Here is a 21,036-nt window from a genome sequence, read left to right on the forward strand (position 1 = left end):
ATTACCAATGAAATATATAGTAAGGATAATCCTAGAACATTGGTGAATGCTGCCTGGCAATAGGCAGAGTTAGCACATGTAGCTTCAGATGGGTAAGGTCATTAGTGAGACCTGATAGGGTATAAATGAGGCAGGCTATTGCTAGGCAATTGGAGACTCCTCTGCCCTGTAGAGCTCATTGAGAGAATATAAGTAGTCTCTGGAACTGGTGTGATTCTTATAATTATCTGTTATACATGCATAATCTTTTGGTTTGATTTGTAAAGATGAAAGGAATTATTTGGCTTGCAGCTAATTTGGAGTTTGTGAATATTTAGTTATTTTTCTCTGTGAGAAATATATATAGGCCTGATGCCAATCCTCGTGGTTTGTTCCCTCATTTATTTCAGTAAAAGGTGTCAATTTCTATGGCCCCAAGAGTGAATTTGTGGTGAGCGGTAGTGACTGCGGGCACATCTTCCTCTGGGAAAAATCATCCTGCCAGATCATTCAGTTCATGGAGGGGGACAAGGGAGGTGTGGTAAGTATGGTATGCTGAGCCGACTGGCTCCATAGTATTTCAGATCAATAAGGTAGGTTTTAGTAGGGACTCTGAATTTTCACTGTGGCTACCTAATATCATGTCTTAAAGGTCCAGCCAACTACATTTAATTAAAAGGCAGCATAGTCTGAGGATGCTGAGAGGTATTGTGTTGTGTTTTGTTTTTGTTTGGTTTTGGTTTCAGTTTTGTTTATTTGATTGCTGGGTTCAGTCCCCAGCACCACTTTACAACTGAGTCACCTCTCTACCCTATTTATTTATTTATTTACTTACTTACTTATTTATTTTTGGTGCTGGGGTTTTAACCCAGGGGCACTTTACCACTGGGCCACATCCCTAGCCCTTGTTTATGATACAGGATCTCACTAAGTTGCTCAAACTTGAGATCCTCCTGTCTCAGCCTCTTGGATTATAGGCGTGTACCACCTTGCCCAGCTTTGTTTTTGAGACAAGGCCTTGCTAAGTTGTTGAGGCTTGCCAAGGACTTTCAATCCTACTGTCTCTCATTTCCCAAGTGGCTCCAATTTCAGGTGTGTACCAACCAGCTTAAGCATGGACCTTTTCCAGAAGAGTGACCATTAGAGTTCAGGGCACATCACCCCACCTATACACTGTTAAAGATGCCTCCAGGTTTCATCCCCTATCCTAGATCAGATAAAAGTGCAAAGGAACATTTTTTGAATAGTTGGGAAAATAAATATATGGTTTATATATTAAGTAACATGGTATCCAACATTAGATTTATATCATCTGGTAATATTTATGTAGAAAAATATCTTTACACTTAGTCGACACATGTTGAAATATTTAAGGTTGAAATGTCACGCCTACTTTCAAATGAATGTGTACATGTATAGGGAGAAAGCAAATGTGGCAAAATGTTTTTTTTTCAAAAAGAGTAGATGAGCAGCCTGCTATATAATCCTTGATTATGTTACAGTCTAGTCTGCCTGTCTTTTGAGTTTTACAGGCAGCCTCTGTGGAGATAGGGCAAAAAGATAGTGAGGATCAAGTTAAGGAGTGGAGAGTGGTTTACCTTTTAAGATATATCTAGTTAACCATGTCACTTTTTCTTTTTTAAGACCCAGAATGAGGAAAAAAGTTTAGAACTTCCTATTATAAGGTTTTTAAACCACAGAAGATAGGAAAGAGACAGATTGAAAGGCTAGGTTGTACTAATTACCCAAGATAGTCTGGTTACCTGTGGCCTCTAAATAATGATTGAGACTGACTGCTTGGACTTTCTTCCTTTTCATTCTTTCTAAGCCGTGGGAAACTTCAAAGAGCCTAGCCATGACTTTATGAGGTTTACCAGAGAATAGTTTTATAATTTAGAATGGTTCCTTGCAAGCAGGATCCCATTCCTTCTTGTGTTTTTCTTACCTTGCTCTGAGAATATTTCAGATTTTCCTCTAATTTTTTGAGACCTGGGACCAATATAAAACAGGACTTCTATAACCTGAATGCAAGAGGAGAGAAGTCTAGAAGTACAAGGTGTGTCCCTTTCTTTCCTGCTTCATTTCCTACTCTTCCATAGGTCCCCTTCTATCATCTGTAGTTAACAAATCCAAAACACTAGAGTCTTTTTTTTTTTTCCTTTGGTATTGGGAATTGAACCCAGTGGTGCTGTATTACTGAGCCACATCTCAGTTCTTTCATTCCTTTTAGTTTTTATTTCGAGACAGGGTCTCTTTACATTGCTAAGGATCTTGCTTGGTTGCTAAGGTTGGCCTCGAACTTGTGATCCTCATGCCTCAGCTTCCCAAGTTGCTTGGATTATAAGCATATGCCACAACACCTGGCACACTGGAGTCTTAATGAGAAATTACTCAATGGGCATGTAGTCAGAAGGAAATCAAAAGGGACCCTTGAATCCTTCCCCCACCTTTACCCCTCTTTTTGGTACTAGGATTGAACCCAGGAGCACCTTACCACTGAGCTACATCCCCAGCCTTTTTTATTTTGTCTTGAGACAGAATCTAAGTTGCCATGGTTGATCTCAAACTTGAACCAGTGAATCCTTTCTTGATAATCAACTATTGTCTTGCATTCTATTCCAGAGAGATGAAGGGATGAATGCCCTTCTCCCAGACCAGCACTTATTTGTTCTCCAAAGCACTCTGCAGGCCGGTTTGCTTTTAGTTTAGCCAGTACCAGGATTGGATGATTAATCCAGGAACTCAGGAGGGGAGAGCATCTACTTGAGATGGCCTGAGTTCTAGTGGTTTTAAGAATGAGAGACTAGATAGAACAAGAAATAGAGACTGCCCACTGAAGTGAGCTTCCTTACTTGTTCCTGCCTCTGTATAAGCTGCATGATCTGTGGTCCTCCCTTGGCTCTCTTTTTTTTTGTCCTAACCTTCCAGCAATGGAGGTTATCAGACTCCAGCCTCAGTGGAGATTGTGAAACAATTCTATATCACAAAGTAGAATCTTAGAACTGGAGCAATTTGAGAAGTCATCGTCCACCTTTCCTAGGTCTCCTAACTCTTATTTTGGGTTCCTTTCTTTGTTCCCATTCAACTTCACAGGGACAAGGGTGGGGAATTTCAAAGGACAACTCCTTACTCTCCCGAGAGCACTTTGATGCTTTATTCCATTTCCTACATGCCCCCAGCCCAGTCATCTAAGGCCAGAGCTCTTATCTCTGCTCAAGAATTAATGAGAGGTAAGTTCTGGCATTCAGACAGGTCTGGTGAATTGACCAGGTCCCTGGTCCAGAAGTTCTCTATTGGCTTCCCTACAGGCTCCACCTCAGGTACTGTATGTAATTTATTCTCTTGTTCCTCTCTTGCCATTGGCTTTATCCTAGTCTTAAATATTAATACTCCCCTGAGCTTTCCTTAGCTGTATAATTTTGCTGACTTGTTGAAGCCCAGCTATCTCAGAGTATACATAGGTCTATAGCAAAAGTTTATCAGGAGCTGGATGAATGAATTCAGGTTTGTATGTGTAAGTTGACACATACCTTTTGATAATATTTTCAGGCCATAGAGTTTTTTCTAGTGCCTCCTTATGCTCCATATCGGTTGCCTGAAAGAGCCAGATATTAACTGCAGTCACAATTTTAGGCTCAGATTTAGATTGTATTCTCTGAGCATTTGTTTATCTATAAAATGGAAGTCAGTGAAGGTTGGGAATCTGCTGTTCAGTTTTATTCTCTGTGCTGGCCCCTAGCTTCTCCTTAGTTGCTCTCTGACTGTAGGTAAGGCAGGGGAGATTGGTCCAGAGAGAACCATAAAAGAAGCTTTTTGCCAGGGGTTATTATTTTCTTAGACTGCAGGGCAACTGCAAAGCAGGGTGTCTTATCTATTTCTCATCTGACTAAAAGCCTGAAAATGCTTTAGCAAGCTAGATCTGTAACTAGCTCTTCCTGTGGGGATGGGAACTGCCCTGCCCTGCCCTGCCCTGCCCTGTTAGGAAAACTCAAGTTTCCAAATCAGACAGCAGGGGGCATAGGTGCTTTCAGACAGAAGGAAATTGCCTGAGTCTAAAGACTTATCAGTGAAAAATACAGAGGGTAGCTAAAATTGATGCAGTGGGTGCTCCAGGGAGCTGCTTTATTTATATTGTGCTGCCCTATAGCTGAGTTTATTGTGTTCTTAGGGCAGATAGCAGGATGCTGTCTCCTGGGATATATAGGATTTGAAATCAGACCCCAGCCTCTATCATTCCCCCTCCAGCTCAGCCTCCTCTTCCCCAGCCTCTGCCTTCCACCAGTTAGTAAACAGTGTCAAGTGAATATAATTGTTTTCTCACTCTTCTCTGGGGGCTCACTGGCAGCTACTGCTTTCTTCATTTTTAAAAATTTATTTGCAACTTCATGAAAGCCACTGAGTTATTCTTTTTTGAGCCTCAAGCAAATTGGAACCTTTAGGATGTAGAGTGAATGAGGTCATCCAGACCTCGTAGCCTTCTTGTGAAGCCAACAGTAAACATGGCCACTCACTCACCCAATCCTAGGGCTGTGTCCAGGAATGAAGCCCACCACTGACTAATGCAAAGGAAATGTTAGAGGGGCCTGGTTTGAACTCAGTTTGTCCAGTGTCTCCTCCACCCTTGGGGCCCTTTGGCCTAAGCTCAAGATGGGTGGGTCTGCCTTTCAAGCAGCTGCTTCAGCTCTAATCAAGCTCAAGGTGAGTAGTGGATTTTAAACCCTGCTCCCACATACCACTTAGCCTGTGTTTTCCTTTTCTCCTGTCCAGGTCAACTGTCTTGAGCCCCACCCTCATCTGCCAGTGTTGGCAACCAGTGGCCTAGACCATGATGTGAAGATCTGGGCACCCACAGCTGAAGCTTCTACTGAACTGACCGGGTTAAAGGATGTAAGTGGCTGGCTGCAGAACTTTTCTTTCTACTTATTCACATGCTGTTAGGATTCTTCATTGCCATAGGAAGGAATGACTTGCTGCCCAGTTCTTTAAGGACATTACTCTTATGCCCTCCCCAAACATTCCTGTTCTTCTCTCTGGAGGAGCAGTCCTGTTCTAGGGGACAGCTATGGGTGCCTCTTGTTGATAGTAGGATGGGTTAGGGAGCATCTTTAGGAACTATTATTCTGTATTAAAGCCTCCCACCTTCTCAGTGGCTGAACCCAGGATATCCTTTCCTAATTGAATCTGGCTCCACTTCAGTGTAACAGCACCCAAGGAAGCTTTTATTGGGATGGAACACCAACCTTCTTGATTAGGTCCAGGGTCCCTATTTCATTACTGTCCCCAACCCCAACCCTTTTGGCTTTCAGGTGATTAAGAAGAACAAGCGAGAGCGGGATGAAGATAGCTTACACCACACTGACCTGTTTGATAGCCACATGCTCTGGTTTCTTATGCATCACCTGAGACAGAGACGCCATCACCGGGTAAGCTGGGGTTCGATGTGAGCTCCCAAGGGCAGTGACCCTCTTAAGAGGGCTACAAAGTTCCAATGTGCACCTCCTCACTAAATTAAGGAGGAATCAAGTGATCTTGGTTGGGTTTCCCATCCATTGGTCCCCTGTTCCCTTCAGAACCCCCGGAGGAAAGGTTGGTGTCTGCTCCTATCTTCTTTCACCACACATGCAGAATGCTATCTTCATAAGGGCAATGGTAGGAGGGTGGGAAGGGAGTGGAGAAGAAATGTCTTAGGGTACTTTTTAGTATTTACTGTCATGCTTGAAGAGGCAGGGGTCAGCAAACTGGCAGCTGGCCTACTGCCAGTTTTTGTAAATAAAACTTTATTGGAAACACAGCCACATCCATTCTTCATATTGTCTATGACTGCTTTCATGGTACAGTGGCAGAGTTGAATAGCTTCGACAGAGACCATGTGGCCCACAAGTCTGAAATATCTACTCTTTGGCCCTTTAAGAAAACACTGCTGATCCCTGGCCTAGCTAAGACCTTACAGTCTTGTTCTTGATCAGGAAAAGTACTAACAAGGCTTTCCCATTCCACAGCGCTGGCGAGAACCTGGGGTTGGGGCCACAGACGCGGACTCTGACGAGTCTCCCAGCTCCTCAGATACATCGGACGAGGAGGAGGGCCCCGACCGGGTGCAATGCATGCCATCCTGAGGCCTCATGCCTAAGAGGGGCGGGCTGGGGCTGCCAACCCGATCCTGCCTGGGCACTGCTTTCCTGTCCCAGGCCCTTAAATTCAGCAGAAACGCACTTTGGACTTTTTGTTTAGAAGACATCCCAAGAGAAGGACAGATCAGAGGGGGATTGAACCAGCAGACAGCACCTAGGAGTGGGAGTTGAGCCCTGGAATGGGTTCTGTGGAGAGGCACAAAGGACTCAGCAGAAATGGCCTCTCCCTGAAGCTTTTTTTTGGGGGTGGTGGGGAGCCCGTTTTGTTAACTGGTTTAGGATAGGCAATGGGGCTTCTTTTAATCTCCCTTGTTTCCTTTGTGGGGGTGGGGTGAGGGCAACAACTGGCTGTTCAGTACCAAGGGGCCAGAGTGGAGGGTAGGAGTGCCACTCGCTCTTTGGTTTAGGTTTTTGACCTTTTTTTTCCTTTGTTTTTTAAAGTCTATGACAGTTTCAGTGTTTTCCCCCTGAGCAAATCTATCCCAGGATCCTGTTTTTCTGGGAAGTCCTTAGAGCCCTTAACCATCCCACACTTCTCACTTTCCACCTCATTCATTCTCTGTACTTATCACAGTGTTTTGCACTTGATTATGTATCCTTCACTCTCTTCTCTTCATCCCATCACCCCCTAAATAGGTCTGGTGAAGGAGATTGGAGAGAGGTGGGAGGAGGGGCAGAGGTGGAAGAAGAATAGGAAGGATATTACCTCTTCTGTTATTTTTTTAATTTTTTTTTTTTTTAAGAATTGTTTGGTGGCAGCAATCTCCCTGTCCCTATCACTGTTAGAGGCCTAATTTTATATCTATAAATATATTAAAAAGCAAGTCAAACTTGGATGTATCAAGTTAAAATTATTGTCAAAGTTTAAATACCTATATATTCTCTATGAATGCAATAAAGGGACTTAAAGGAAGAATGAGCAAGAGTAATGATGTCAAAATGACACCCATGGTTAACGTGCCCTTTATATATGGCCATTAAAGCCTGGGGCTTACTCTTAGGTTTTTAGGAGACTCAATAATGGAAGGATCCTCAGTTCTGCCCTTTTCTGCCTGGATATAGGGGTTGGAAAAACATTTTCTCTAAACTTGCCTCAGATCCTCTAACTCTCCTTAAGTCTCATGGGAGCTCCCAGGATGGGTCTTCAAATCAGAGGCCGGCCTATTTTTAAAACATGACAGACCTGTGACATTAGAAAGGGTGCTGCCACCCACTGCCTACTCTCTCCCGATCTTGTGTATGACAGAAGATACACACATTCTCTTAGCTATGATTCTTTAAGCAATCCGGCTCCATATCAGCCCTTCCTAATGAAAATAGTAAAGACCAAATTTCTTGGGTTTGACTTTATATAAATTTTGTCCACCTCTTGGTATCTTGGGATTTAGGGACAAGAAAGACAGTAATCTAACCAGGCACAGTGGTGCATGCCTATATAATCCCAGTGATTCAGGAGACTGAGGCAGGAGGATTTTAAATTTAAGGCCAGCCTCAGTAATTTATCGAGACACTGTCTCAAAAGGAAAAAAATATAGATTTGGGATGTAGCTCAGTACTAAAGCACTCCAGGTTCAATTCAAAGTACCCAGAAAAAGAAAGAAAACAGGATTCTGGTGGCTAGGGTTTGGACACCTGTCTTATCACTTGTCACTGAGTATGAAAATCCTATTTGAATTCTTGCCCCTAACTGCTTTTGCTGCTATTTTTCTGCCCCCAATTTCCATAAGATCCAGTTAGGAATTCTGCATCCTAGAACAGTTGGATTCTACTAAACCAGGCCGTGAAGAAGAGGGGGAAAATGTGAGAGGATGGTAGTGCCAGACATTCCTTCCTCCTGCCCCTTTTCCTAGCAGCTCTCAGACTCGATGTTAGCTATTGCACTTTCTTCCTGAGGTAGGGAATGTGTAGTGACTTGAGTGGTTTGTCTCCCTATTGCCAGTGGAGTGATACGGTGGGACTTAAAACCATGCACTCTGGAATTTGTTGTATTTTCTCAGTAAAGCTTTCCCCCACACTCTGCTGCTCTGTGTGATATGTGGCCCATTCATTCATTATAGACTGCTTTTGTTCCTTCCATTGTAGGTGCTTAGTCTTGCCCACTTCCTCTGTACATGTTAAGATTTTAGGAAGCCCAGTCTGGAATATCCTAGTTCTCTTGCTCAGGTTCCAGTTGGAGATGATTTAAATGAAATGGGCCCCATTTAGCTCAGTGGTCCTTTGCAGATGGGGATGAGGAGGGGAGGATCCTATTTGGGGTGTTTTCTGGGTCCCTATACCAGGCTACAATAAAGGATGTAGGGATAAATATTGCTCCCTCTTCCTTCCCAGTCATACAGAGGCTCCAAAATCCTGGTCACTCAGAAATTCTGGAATCCAGTACAGTACAATCAGTCACCTTTATTCCAGGGTTAGAACAAGGCCGTGCACACTGCAGATGGAGGAGCACAAGATAGGGGCAGCCTTACAGCAGGACAAGGGTGGGAGGGCAAGTTAGTCTTTTTAGATTATTTTGCCTTACAGAGAAACTACTAGACTCTGCCGAAATAACCCGTCTTTTCTTTTCCTTTTTATTCCATAAGGAAAGCTCTTTATTAATTCTCATTTTCTCCCTCCCTCTCACTCTCCCTCACATAACATTCCAAATAAAAGGACAGTTCATGCTCATTTCCCTAATTCCAGTTCTACAAGTATCTCTCCCTAAGGGAGAAGCCAGACAGGGCTGGGGAGAGTTGGGAAGGTCCTTTAAGGCAAAACCGTGGAGTACTCGAGGTGTGTATGTTAAGGCAGGTGTCTGCAACAGTAGCCAGAGGGGGGACACAGACTGGGCTCAGCTAGGAGTCGAGGGGCACTCTGACCAGTCTGGCTTCTTCCCTCTTCCAACAGCCAGCCCGCTGCTCCCACTGAAGTTTTGCTCCCACATCCTAAAAGCTGCTAACTTCCAACTTTCTCTAAATAGTCTGTTTGCATGTGAATCTTTTTTTTTTTTTGGTTTGCTTTTTTTTTTTAATATAAAAAGCTTTTCTGTTTGGAATATGTAGCAATTTGCCTCTGCCACTCCCGTCACTGTGGCACTCCCTTGCCACCCCCACTCTGGCCTAGACAATAAGTTAATGCTAGACACCACAAAAAAGGGCAGACATGGCAGTGCGGGTTTAATATACATATATGTAGAATATATATGTACACACAGTTAGCACGGTCAGAGTGGGGAAGGGCATGTTGGGACAGGCAAGAGGGTGGGGTCACTCACTGTACTCTAGTTATTTGGCTAGGAGGCGTCCACAAGCCCAAGGGGGCCGGGGTGTCAGTGAGAAGGGTTACCAAGTCCCCTCCAAAGAATGAATTGGCATGGGGATCAGTACAAAGGAAAACACTTCTTTCTGGCTTGGGGTGTTCTAGACTGAGTAGAGAGAGGGGAGTTGCCTGCAATATCCACATTGGGACCCTATAGCGGGGGCAGGTTGAGATTAAAACCTAAGGATCTCATTTCTCAACCTAAGTTTGGGGTCAGTGTGTGCAACAGTCTAAATAGGAATAAAGGAGTGATAAAGGGGCCCATCCCTCTATGTCCCCATTTCAGGCTCAGTGGTGCATGTTCCCAGCCTAGTCTTTCCAGAGCAAAAAGGTGGGGGGTGGGGGTGGACACTGAATGCTGGCTGCTCCATAGGATTTGCTCTTAGGGACCAGGAAAGGATACAGTGGTCTTCTTCCATTAGATCCCTGGTTTATACCCATCTTTGCCCATGAGAGGAGCATAAAAAGGGACCTGCTGGTACCTAGGCTCTCCAGCCTGAGGAACAGCAGGAAATGGAACTTATTAGCTAGTCCAGCATCAGGATACAAACACTGAACTCCAGCTTTTCTTTGCCCCTTTCAGGTGGAGACTGGCCTCTTCGTCCTCCCTCCTTTCCTTCCCTGCTTTTCCTTAGATCTACCCACCATTCCCATACCTCACCTTCTCAGCTCCTCAATGTAGGAAAATGCAGGTCTTTTCTGCTTCCACATTTTAAAGATGTGGCCAGGAAAAGTGGAAGAAAGGGAAGTAGGAATGTGCCAATTTCTATTTGCATAGAAATAGCCCCCACCTCCCCCTTAGAGTGGGGAAACTAAGCCCCCCATCCTGACCCCCACCCCCTCACAAGGAGGAGGAACTAGATGAGCTAGACATATAGACAGACAGCCAGAGCGTGCGCACACGCACACACACGCGCACAGTAAGGGAGTTAGGACCAGGTTAGTAAGTGGGTGCATGGGAGTGCTGCCCTTGCCCCCTCCCTTGGAGGCTGGGGAAGGGAGTGATCTGATGAAGGTACAACCTTCCTCCTCTTCCTCCCCCTTGCTCAGGCCTTCTTCGGTGGGGGAGCCAGTTTGATGATCTCTTCCTCAGAGGGCTGCCGAATAATGTCTAGGGGCAAAAAGGGATGTGTCCAGGGATGAAAGCTGTGGGAGGTGCCAGATAAACCCACTGAGTACCAACATGCACGCTCCCCAAATGCACTTATTCCAGGGATAACGGAAGGGGTATGCCAAAGACATGAACTCTTACCTTTGTATTTCTTGGCGCTGGGAATGCGGGTTAGCTTGGTGTCCAGCTCATCCTCTTCAGAGATCTTCAGCACACGAGTTCTGTAGTCAACCACCATAGTGAGTAGGTCTGGACGGCGGGAGATCTCAAAAATGTGTTCAATATAGGAGAGGTTGTCTGGAGGAAGGCAGGAGACTAGGTCAGAGCTGGACAGTAGCAGTCCCCTTGCCTCTTTGACAGTGTTCTGAAACTACTACAACATTGGCTCTCAGAGGGCCACACTGGGAGACGGGCTGGGCTACTAAGCCAGGAAAAGAAAGCTAAAGCACCCACACAGTGGTACAAGACTGTTTCCGGGAAGGGCAGGGAGTGGTCAGTGAAGTTTCTAGGTTGTAGAATTAGAATGAGGGCTTTGAGCCAGGCATGGTGGCACATGTAATCCCAGTAACGCAGGAAGCAGAGGCAGATGAGATGGTAAATTTGAGACCACTCTGGGCAACTTAGATCCTATCAACACAAGAAAGAAAAAGGGCTGGGGATGTAGCTCAGTGGTAGAGCGCCCTTGGATTCAAAACCCAGTACCACCACTAAAAAAAAAGAGGGCTTTGGATTAGGTAGCAAGTCCCTGGCAGGGTTAGGGAAAGGACAACAGAAAATCTGTCTTCCAAATACCTGACCCTCCCTAACCTTTTTCTACTTGCATCCAACCATCAAGAAGAATTTCCCAATAGCACACATGGGTAGGAATGGTGAGATCCAAGAGAAGTTCTGGGCCTAGTAAGAAAAGTCACTCTAAATGAAAGATGTGGACATAACCAAAAGAATGATCACCTTGGTTTTCAGCCAACTCCAAGATATTACAGATGACCTCAGACCTCTGGCTCCTAACCATAGTATGTCCTTCAGCTCCCCTCCCTGCTCCCACATTTAATTCAGTCCGAATAATATTTCTGAAGAGCTCTGAGGTCACTCACCTCACTTTCTCTCAAATGTCTATCACTCAAGGCCCTCCACAACAGAGTTTTGACTTACCTTCATTCCTTCACAGCTACTTCTAAATATATAGAATGTCCCAGTCAATCTCAGCAGGACTACACACCAGAAACCCCCACCTCTGTGTCTGTCCCTCTGCCTACCAGGCCCTCTGGATTCCCACTTTCCTTTCAAGGCCATCTTAAACTCCCAAGTCCTCCTGAAAGCCCCCAGCTGCATAGGATCACTCCAATTACAATCCCCAGTCCCTCTAGAGCAGGAGTCTCTAAAAGCAGATAAAAGAAAGTTAGAACTTGTTTTATTTTAAATGCTGCCACTTTTAAATTGCTTTGATGTTCTCTATATATGTAATAATAGCACAGGAGTATCTGAATAATGTATTTACTGCCAAGGGGCACAATGAAAACTGTCCAACGCCTCCTGCCCCTTCCGTTCTCTCGCCTGCCTTGTCGAGAGGTACACACATGTGTGGTAGCTCTGTGCTCATCTCTCTGCCAAGTGGACCGAGCCCCGTCCCGCACCTTTGTCCAGCTTGTTGTGGCTCTCCAGGAAGCTAAACCAGGCACTGCCTGTGGTGATCTCCTCGCTCTTCTCACTGGGGATGTCCTCCTTGCAGGCTGACTTCAGCTGTTCCAGATCTTCAAGGGTGATGTTGTTAGTCAGGTCCTGGAGGAGGGTCCCGTATTCGGCCATGACTGGGGTGGGGAGGTAACAAAGGGAAAGGAGTCTGGACTTGGTGTACTGAGTCTGATTCACATACTGGGACTATCCACACCCCCTCACTGCCCTGCCAGGCATGTGTCTAGAACACGGGTGGGCAGAGCCAGAGGAAGAAAATGAAGACCTAGGGGAAGCATTGGGGACAGACAGGAAAACACTTAAGATAGGAGCAGTGCTGGAGCCTAGAGTGATAAGTCATACTTCCCCCCTCCACTGTCTTTTTCTTCTTTTTCCCCCTCTAACAGTAACCCTGGCAACAGCTCCCCTGACTGAGGAGGCGGTTACCATGGCAACCTGCTCCCGACTTTCTCACCCGCTGTTTCAGAGTCCCCCCCAGAAATGCCCCACCCACTTCCAACCCCTCCCCCCGTCAAGAAAAAAAAAAAAACCTCAAAACAACAACAGGGAGAGGCTTGCTGTGGAAGAAGAAACTGTAAAAGAGCTGGGGGGGGGGGTGTGGTTGAAATGTTAGCTTCCATTCTTCCCCAGAAGCAAAAGGGTCCTCACTTCAACTGCCCACCACCCCACTAATGACTCACTTTGGAAGGATGCCTAGTTGCTTGGTCTGATGGTTCCCTGGCCCCTCCATGCATAGCCTCATATTAAGCCATCAGGGCCTCGGGTAAGGGGAAGCAATGGGCTATCCCCACTTTGCCCATTTTCTCCCTTCATCATTACAGGGGCCCCCACTCAGCCTTGTCTCCCAGCCTTTGTGCTGTGCTTGCAGCCCCCGCGCCCAAGAATACCAAGCGGCTGGCTCTGGCCCCCTGCCCAGTTCCCAGGCTTGCTGGGTGGTGGGGGGAAGGGCACCAAGATGCAGCTTCGGGAGAGTCTGGCAGGAAGGGGGCTGCCACCCCTTCCTGCATCAACATCCTGCTGGCACTGCCTTTAGCATGGCCTCCCACAGGGTGCTGGGCAAGGCCACATATCATCTAGGTCTTCATTCATGATCCTTAGGTAAGAAGGTGAAGAATATTCAAGGCCTCCCTCCCCTAAAATAGGAACTGTAGCTAAGACAGGAAGAAAGAAGGATGAACCTTAGAATGAACTTGCTGGATTTGATAAAATGTGAAACACTAGTAGTGAGCTCAAAACAGGCACTTATTTCCTACAATGAGTATATCTCTTAAAATCAGAAGGGTAAAGCAAAAAAAAAAAAAAAAGAAATCATAGCTTGGTGCAGTGGCACACACCCATAATCCCAGCAACTCAAGAGGCTGAGGCAGGAATATTGCAAGTTTGAGGCTAGCCTGGGCAATTTAGGGAAAGCCTGTATCAAAAAGGACTGGGAATGTGGCTCAGTGGTAAAGCATCCCTGGGTTCAATCCACAGTATCAAGGAAAAAGAAAGCATGTCATAACCCTCTGTGGCTAGAACAAAGGGTAGCAAAAAGCTAGATGACCTTGTCCCTGACCAAGGATGCCCATGAAGCACCCCAACATTGGGCTGGGAATTTGGCAGTTCAAAGAGTTAAGGCTGACTGATACACTCCTATTTTCCTTACTTCTAGGCTCTATTGTAGGGGAACTGAGGCAGAGAGGCATGGCCATCACACAATAAGAGGTGTGGACCTAGAAATCCCCACACCCAGCCCACTTCTTGGACCAGAATTACAAGCCTCCCTTGGTGGCAGGCACGGTGACACAAACAGACAATGAGCCAGACAGCAGGGCCAGCACGACCCCCACAAGAAACAGTCACTCATAGACACTCTCACTTGCACACCCAGGTGCAACCAGACAGAAGGGCCCAGCGGTGGCCCTGCCAAGCTGGACCAGGAACAATGCTCTCCGACTGTCAGCACCAGGAACCATCCCAGCCTTGAAATCTAGGTCACAGCAGCAGGCTCTGGAGCCCAGCCCCGCCTCCACTGATAATCCCAGGGCAGAAAAGGGTGTAGATGGGAGGGTTATGATGGGAAGGGGGTCTAGAGATAAGGATAGGGACTGGGGGATGGGGCATGCTGGTTGGGAAAGCGCAGCATGAGAAAGAGACCAGAACTTGCCCCAGTGGGTGAGACCCTGCCACCAAACCCTCAGCTTCAGTTAGGAAAGGGGGTAGCATTAGGGTCAAAACAGGCTTGGTTTCACATGGAAGAAGAGTTTGTAAATATGGTAGATCCTGTGGGAGGAATGTGTGTGCGCGCGCGCACGTGTGTGTGTGTGTGTGTGTGTGTGTGTGTGTGTGTGTGTGTGTGTGTGAGAGAGAGAGAGAGAGAGAGAGAGAGAATATCTCGGGAAGAATTGAGACTTAGGGCTCAATCTAAAACACAGATCTATAAGGAGGTGGGTGAAACAGGATTAGTGTGTGTGACACCCCCACCCACAAGGCTGGGGGCAGTGGGTAGGAGCTTTCGAAGAGTGAAACAGATACAAGGCCCCTAAGAGGAATGGGGGTGGGAATGTAAAGTGGCTAAGGGGGTGACGTGCATGTGCCAGATTCTATGTATGTGTGAATGCTGATCCCTGGGTGTGTGTACAGGTGTGTGGAGGAGGCAGTGGGTGTGTTTGGATGTTCTCGTAACTGGCTGTGAGTGTGTGTGGGATGTGTGTTTGTATGTGTCTGAACCAGCTGAGTGTGTGTAAGAAAGTACATAACCACAGGCTCCCATCCAGAGGGTGAGGGGAGCCTACAGAACGGAGGAAGAGAGCAGGAGCCGGGAAAGGGAGAGACTGAGGCTGCGAATGAGGAATCCTAGGGGAAAGTGGGGGGATGGAGCTCAGAGTCCACAAGGCTGCAGCCTCAGCTCAGCCGTTAGCACAGCAACCTCGGTTCTGCCCCTGCCCCCCGAATCATCAGGACAATGATACCACTGGACGGAAGGAGAGTGAAGAGTGGGCAGTAAGGGACAACAGGATAAGAACAGGGCCCCCTAAGGGAGTAAAGAAAGGCCATGGTTACCTGCCTTTCTAGATCCCATTTGCCCGTGCCTAGGTGTGGCAGCAGAGGCAAGGGCAGAATAGATTGGGGGGAGGTATTTGGGGGCGGTGGGAAGATGGAATCTCAAGACTCACTGATCAACTATTGTCCCTGGCCGGTCTGGCAGTGGTGGGACTTGGCAGAGCCTGGCTCCTTCATCCTCGGTTGACTCTTTCCTCATCAGAGATTTAGAACTACTTAGGGCCCACGGAGAAGTTTTCTGTCCTCCTTGCTCTGAAAAATCCTTCTGATCTCTGGAGCAGTGTAGAGGGCTGCCCAGGGAACACCAGGCAGCCTGGGCGGAGGCCATTCTGAGGACAGGATACCAGCGCAGGAACTGGGAACCGGAGCTGAGGCTGCCAGGAAGTCGGTCCCCTTCCCTCCCAGCTCATTCTGTGTGCTGCTCACCGCTTCCTCATACCTTCCTTCCTTCCTCCCTCTCCTAAACTAGCTCCAGGTGGAGCCCTGACAAAGGTAGAACCAACTGACAAAGATGATGCTGAGAAACAGAAAGAGGCAGGAGGTAAGCATTGTTATATACTGACCTTTTAGGGCAGGAGTTGGGATGGTGGCAGGTGGTGCTCCTTCCGTAGGCACTGGGGGAGGAGGAGGCAGGCCCTGGGTCTGCTTTGAGAAGCCTGGCAAAATGGGACAACCACCTATGAAGGAAGTGGCAGCACCAAAAGAATTTCTGTGCATTTTGCTAATAATTCATGGTAGAGTATCCCCTCTCCCTAGAATTTGGTTCCAGTAATTTTTTTTTTTTTTTTAAGTACCAGAGATTGAACCCATGGCACTTAACCCCTGATCATAACCCCAGCTCTTTTTTTTTTTTTTTTTTTTTTGAGACAGGTTCATCCTACGTTGCTTAGGGCCTCTGTAAGTTGCAATTCTCTGGAGTCTCTGGGATTATAGGCATGACCACCAAGCCTGGCTCGCCTAGCTCAGTAAATTTTTAAGAATCTCAAGAGAAGCCAAGGATTAGGAGCTAGGAGTGCCCTCCCTCTTCCACATCTGCTGCAGCTGCCTCAGGCTGGGGGGAGGGGTCATCCTGCACAGCTGCAAGAACCTATAATGGGAAGGAGGGGACTCCTAGGCAATCAAGTCTGTAGGTCTTGTTACCTGAAGTTGGAGGAAGTAATGGAGAAGAGGTAGCGGGTGGGAAGGGAGAGAGTGTGGTTCTAGCTGTCCTATTTTAAATTATATCTGGGAACCAAATTCAAGCAGTCCTAAGTTTATTTCCTTTAATATCATACTTGGCTTCCTCCCCAAATTTCTATCCAGTTTTCTTTAGGGGGAAGGGGTGGGAGGATCATCTTCAGTCATGTACCAAAGGAAAAAGAGGATTCTGAGGTTTCAGGGTCACTCTGGAGTAAGGGGAGGCAGGACACCTGGACCCTAAAATGTTCAGGCCAAGAAGCAAAACCTCTGGGTATGGGGATGGAGACAAAGCCTTCAGCCCTTAGTCTAATACAAGAACCAGACCCAAGATCTGACTGGGCACTCCTGCTCCTATTTCTGTCTCTCTCCCATCTCTATTTCCTCTCTCCCTAATCTTTTGATGTCTTTTCCTCCTTCCCTTTCAATAGACATTCATCCCTGCTAGCTTTGCCTGTTCACCCATCCCATCTAATAGTAGCCATGAACTTCAAGGGCCAGTGACTCGGTATCCCCCAATTGAATACTCTCAGCAACTATTTAGGAAGGGGTGAGCTCCAGGGTTCTGTAACTCAGTGTCCCCATCTGAATACTCAGAACAATTATGAGGAAGGGGATACAATATGAGACTCCCTGATACAATATTTGAGGGGAGAGGCCTGAAGATGCAGTGGTTGGCTGCCCACTGTCTGGAGGGTCTGTCCTTCTTGACATTGTAGGTGAGGATCTATGTGACAGTGACCCACTGTATGACTCTGTAACCCTCTTCATGCATGACAACATATGTGCACATGATGGGCACAGGTGTCACAGAAATGAGGAGGAAGTAGGCACCCAGAAAAGCTGGCAGCCTAGGGCATCCTTGGCAATTTCCCCAATGGAGTGTTTAACCGCAAAGGGAAGAGCAATTAACGCTAATCGCTCTGACAGCCTGGGGGCCACACACACAACCCAAGAAACAAGATACACAAATTCAGCCTGTGCTTCCTAATTCCCTGCTTTCATCCTCCCTAATTTTTTCTGGCTTTTTTTTTTTTTTTTAATATACTGGGGCTAGAACCCAAGGGCACTCTTCCACTGAGCTTCATCTCCAGTTTTTTGTTTTGTTTTGTTTTGTTCTCTTTTGAGACAGGCTCTTGCTAAGTTGCCCAGGATGGCTTCCAACTGGTGGTCTCCCTGCCTCAGCCTCCCCAGTTGCTGTGATTACAGATGTGTGCCACCACGCCCAATTCATGCTCCCTAATTTCTCTTTAGTCCACTCTCCAGCACTCTTTTGCATCCTCTGACCATTTCTCTCTCACTTTCTCCCTTCCATGGTTCCCTGACTATATCTCTGACCCTCTCTGGCTCTGTCCCTTTCTCCACGTCTGTCTCCTTCTCACACACATTCCTCTCATTCTGTCTCCCTCTGACTTGCGCTCCATCCTTGGCTGACTCATACTCATTCTTTTTCTTCCTCTCCCTTTCTTCCACTCCCTCCTCCATTCCTTGGCCACTCTGATGTCCAGAAACTAGCCACTCCCAGTGCCCTAAGTTCTAACTGGACCCAGCTAGACAGGCCACCAGAACCCATATTACCCGGCTAAGAGCACTGACTCATTAGTCTTCTATGTCCTGTCTCCTTGTTCTAAAGGAGACCAGGATTTTAAAGCTGCCCAGAAAACCAGGATGGTCTTGGGGACAGTGGCCCCTTCTGTCCATTCCTCTGCTGTCCTGTTAAACTGATGTCTTGAAGCCCCATAGTCCAGGAGACTCCACTTGGGAGGCAGTGGGTTGTGGTGGGTGGTTGGATGTGTAGCACCGGGAAGGTTGTGATTTGGTGTGTGCGAGCCAGTATGTGTAAGAGTCACATGGGTGTGTGTCACTGTGAGTGCTGGTTGTTTCTCAGAGGTGTGCTTGTGTCCCTGTCAGTTTTGACACCAATTATATGGAATTAATTAGGGGTTTAGTTAGATGCACCATTCCCCTACATCCCCAGCTCCTTCCTCCTTAAGCACGGCCCCACCTCTCTCCCAGGTGCAAGTGGGCTGGGGTGAGGGCACATGGTGGCAGGCTGAGCCGGAGACGGCCAGCGGAGGGCCAGCGGAGGCGAGTCGGGAGCCAGAGCGGGGAGGGCGGGAGCGGCCGGCCGAGCCGGCTGGGCGGGAAGCAGGCTGCATCCTAATCCCAGGCCCCGGCCGGACTCCCAAACTGCCGATCGGCGTGGAAGGGGCGGCCGCAACCACGCCGCCTCCGGCCCGAGCGCGGCGCTCCCTCCGGACGCACGCAGAGCCCGAGCCCACCGGGCCTGACAACGAAAGGACCAGTCGGGGTCCCGGCGCTCCCCTATGTGTCCCCCGGCATCCCAGGTGTCCTTCCTCCAAATCCAGACCCCAAATCTGTCCCCTTCCCGCGACATGCCCCCTCTGCCCCTCTCACCGCCTCCGGAGCTGAGAGCTCAGGGCGCGGGCACTCCCAGGTCCCCGGTTCCCGAGCAGCGTCCGGAGCCTCCTCCTCGGCTCCCGCCGCCGCCGCCGCCGCTTCTGCCGCCGCCGCCGCCTCTTCCGCCCGCGGAGCCCGAGCCCGAGCCCAGCGCCGCCTCACCCCACCCGGCTGGCCGGTGATGTCAGAGCCGGGGAGGGACGGGGGGCGGGGAGCGGCGGGGGAGGGGACGCGGGGCCGAGGGGCTGGGGTTCTGGAAGGCTCCGAGGGAGAGGGACAGAATTGGGCGGAGGGATGCCGCCCTCCCCCCTCAACTGTGAAACAACGTCCAGATTGAATTCCTTCCCAACGGGACACCTTCCTCCTCTTCCGATTTCTGGGTGACCACGACTGGGACCCCTGAGAGGACTTAGTAAATCAGGGTTTAGGGATTTGACCAATGCCTGCTCTTAAGCTATTTGCTTTGGTATTTGGAAAAACCGCTCTCCTAGCTTTATGGATCAGGGGACTGGTAGTAAATGACCCCACTTATTCACCCTGGAAGTGGAGGCAGAGGGTCCCCGGCAAGAAGCAACATGACCTCCTTTACTTGACCTGAAACCATAGACTGTCTCTTTAGGGTGAAGCCAGACGGCCCTCTTGTGTCACTCTCACCTTTCTCAAATACACCCCACTCTTCCTCCTCCCCTACCATGATGTAATTTTATTTTCGGGGGAGAAAAAGAGCAGCAGTGACCTCACCATGCAAATATAGACAGCTCCCGAAGCCACACTTAGCTCTGTCTCCTAGCTCTGCCCCTCTGCTGGGGGCCCAGAATGGTAGCTCTCACTTCCCCTCCACCTCAGGGACTTTCCTCCCCCGGATTCTCAGCCAGACTGAAAAGAGGGAAGGGAGAATTGGGGAAGCATCTGTTTCTCCCCATCCCCAGCAGAAGGGTCACCTCAACTCTGGCAGGGTCTGTACCACCTCATGGAACACTTATCTTGCCTCAATTCCAACTTGAGGGAATCGGTTACACTTCCAGAAGCCTCAGATGAGCCCCTACTTTCTTAGGTCTACATTGCTCCTCAGCTCAGGTTCCTGCCACTTGGGGCTTTACAGACTTTTTCTTTGCTCTTTTATCCTCAGCATTGCCCCCTTTGAGAGTAACTCATCCTCATAATTTGCCTTTGTATATGTATCTCATTTGCTCCTTGTTGCAGGGCCAAAACCTATTTTCTTAAATCCATCTTTGTGATTCAAGGAAACTGCATGATTTACCCACAGACATGCAGTATCTGAGTGAAATAAGACAGGCAACAAGGCACAGGGACTTGGGTTTCAAGCTTGCTCAACTCTTTCCTAAGACAAAGTATGCCCCTAAGCCTCAATATTCTCACCAGTAAGAAGGGGATGCCAGTGGCTGATTTACAGGGTCCTTCTGAGATTCAGAAATGCAAGTCTCTAGAGATTGACTATTTAAAATGGGTGTTTAAAGAAATAGGAACTATAATTTAGTCTGGGGTCTTCCACTGATCTATGCTAAACAGTAAGCTTAATAACATTTTTCTAATACAAAACTAGTGCCTGTACTGCTTATTAAATATTTGTTAAATGGGTATTGGATGGATAAATGGTTTCTATTCTCTAAACTCTGCTGCTTCTCTAGGAACACTTCCTAGATTCGTCTGTGGAGAGTGAAAACTGGAAAATTAACCCCAAGTCCCAGTTTTCCATACTTAACAATCCTCGGTATACCAGCAATAACTTTACACTTGCTCCATGTAAACTATAATTTGTTATATATGGATAGTTCAGCAGTTTGGTCCTCCCTGCTCCCAACTGCTTTGTGCCCATCCAGCCTGGACCTATCCTGGAGAGTCTGTGGGTCCTTCCTGCAAAGAACTCTTGAAAGGCCCAGGTCTAGGGTATCCCCATTGTACAAAAGTCAATGTCTCTTCTCCATTCCCATGACCACCATGGGTTCTGGGTTCTCTCAACTTCCTTCTGATATTAACAGCCTCTGACTATGAGTTGGGCTCCTTGCCTCTAGAATCCTCATCATCCCTGCCTCCCCATGTCCATCCCCCTCTCCATTTCTACCAGGTGAATTTTTGCCCTTCCTCCCCATCTCACAGGATTAAGTTAAAACATCTCTGCAATCAGCCCTTAATCTTACCAGCTTCAAGGCCTTGAATTTCTCCTCTTAT

The 21,036-nt window shown here is 47.7% G+C and overlaps 2 protein-coding genes across 9 annotated transcripts in view; one reads left to right on the forward strand and one right to left on the reverse strand.

Annotated features, from left to right (window-relative positions):
- The window catches only part of Dcaf8 (DDB1 and CUL4 associated factor 8), a 47,279-nt gene extending 39,155 nt beyond the window's left edge, over positions 1-8,124 (forward strand). For all 5 annotated transcript variants that reach the window (XM_078027195.1, XM_078027198.1, XM_078027194.1 and 2 more), the window contains 4 exons: positions 390-520; positions 4,747-4,866; positions 5,286-5,402; positions 5,979-8,124. In XM_078027195.1, coding sequence (XP_077883321.1) covers positions 390-520; positions 4,747-4,866; positions 5,286-5,402; positions 5,979-6,095 — 485 coding nt within the window. In that variant the 3' untranslated portion in view covers positions 6,096-8,124. The remainder of the gene's footprint in view (positions 1-389; positions 521-4,746; positions 4,867-5,285; positions 5,403-5,978) is intronic.
- Positions 8,125-8,487: 363 nt separating this feature from the next.
- Positions 8,488-19,001, reverse strand: Pea15 (proliferation and apoptosis adaptor protein 15). Of its 4 annotated transcripts, none has more exons than XM_005339370.3 (5): positions 18,844-19,001; positions 15,813-15,905; positions 12,150-12,323; positions 10,657-10,812; positions 8,488-10,515 (listed from the first exon to the last, which is right to left on the reverse strand). In XM_005339370.3, the coding sequence occupies exons 3-5, from the start codon at positions 12,319-12,321 to the stop codon at positions 10,451-10,453; spliced, it is 393 nt and encodes a 130-aa protein (XP_005339427.1). In that variant the 5' UTR covers positions 12,322-12,323; positions 15,813-15,905; positions 18,844-19,001; the 3' UTR covers positions 8,488-10,450. The 4 variants fall into 4 exon arrangements, with proteins under 4 accessions (XP_005339427.1, XP_040143205.1, XP_005339428.1 ...); XM_040287271.2 differs by having other exon boundaries at positions 8,488-10,550; XM_005339371.3 differs by having other exon boundaries at positions 15,813-15,926; positions 18,844-19,000.
- Positions 19,002-21,036: the final 2,035 nt, after the last annotated feature.

The sequence above is a fragment of the Ictidomys tridecemlineatus genome, chromosome 11, assembly GCF_052094955.1.
Source record: "Ictidomys tridecemlineatus isolate mIctTri1 chromosome 11, mIctTri1.hap1, whole genome shotgun sequence".
Taxonomy (NCBI): Eukaryota; Metazoa; Chordata; class Mammalia; order Rodentia; family Sciuridae; genus Ictidomys; species Ictidomys tridecemlineatus.

Coding starts and splice junctions, on each gene's coding strand:
- Pea15 (XM_005339370.3), bottom strand. CDS start 12,321: ATGGCCGAATACGGGACCCTCCTCCAGGACCTGACTAACAACATCACC. Junction 10,813..12,149: donor CCACAACAAGCTGGACAAAG/GTGCGGGACGGG, acceptor GCCTTCCTCCAG/ACAACCTCTCCTATATTGAA. Junction 10,516..10,656: donor CAGCGCCAAGAAATACAAAG/GTAAGAGTTCAT, acceptor TTTTGCCCCTAG/ACATTATTCGGCAGCCCTCT.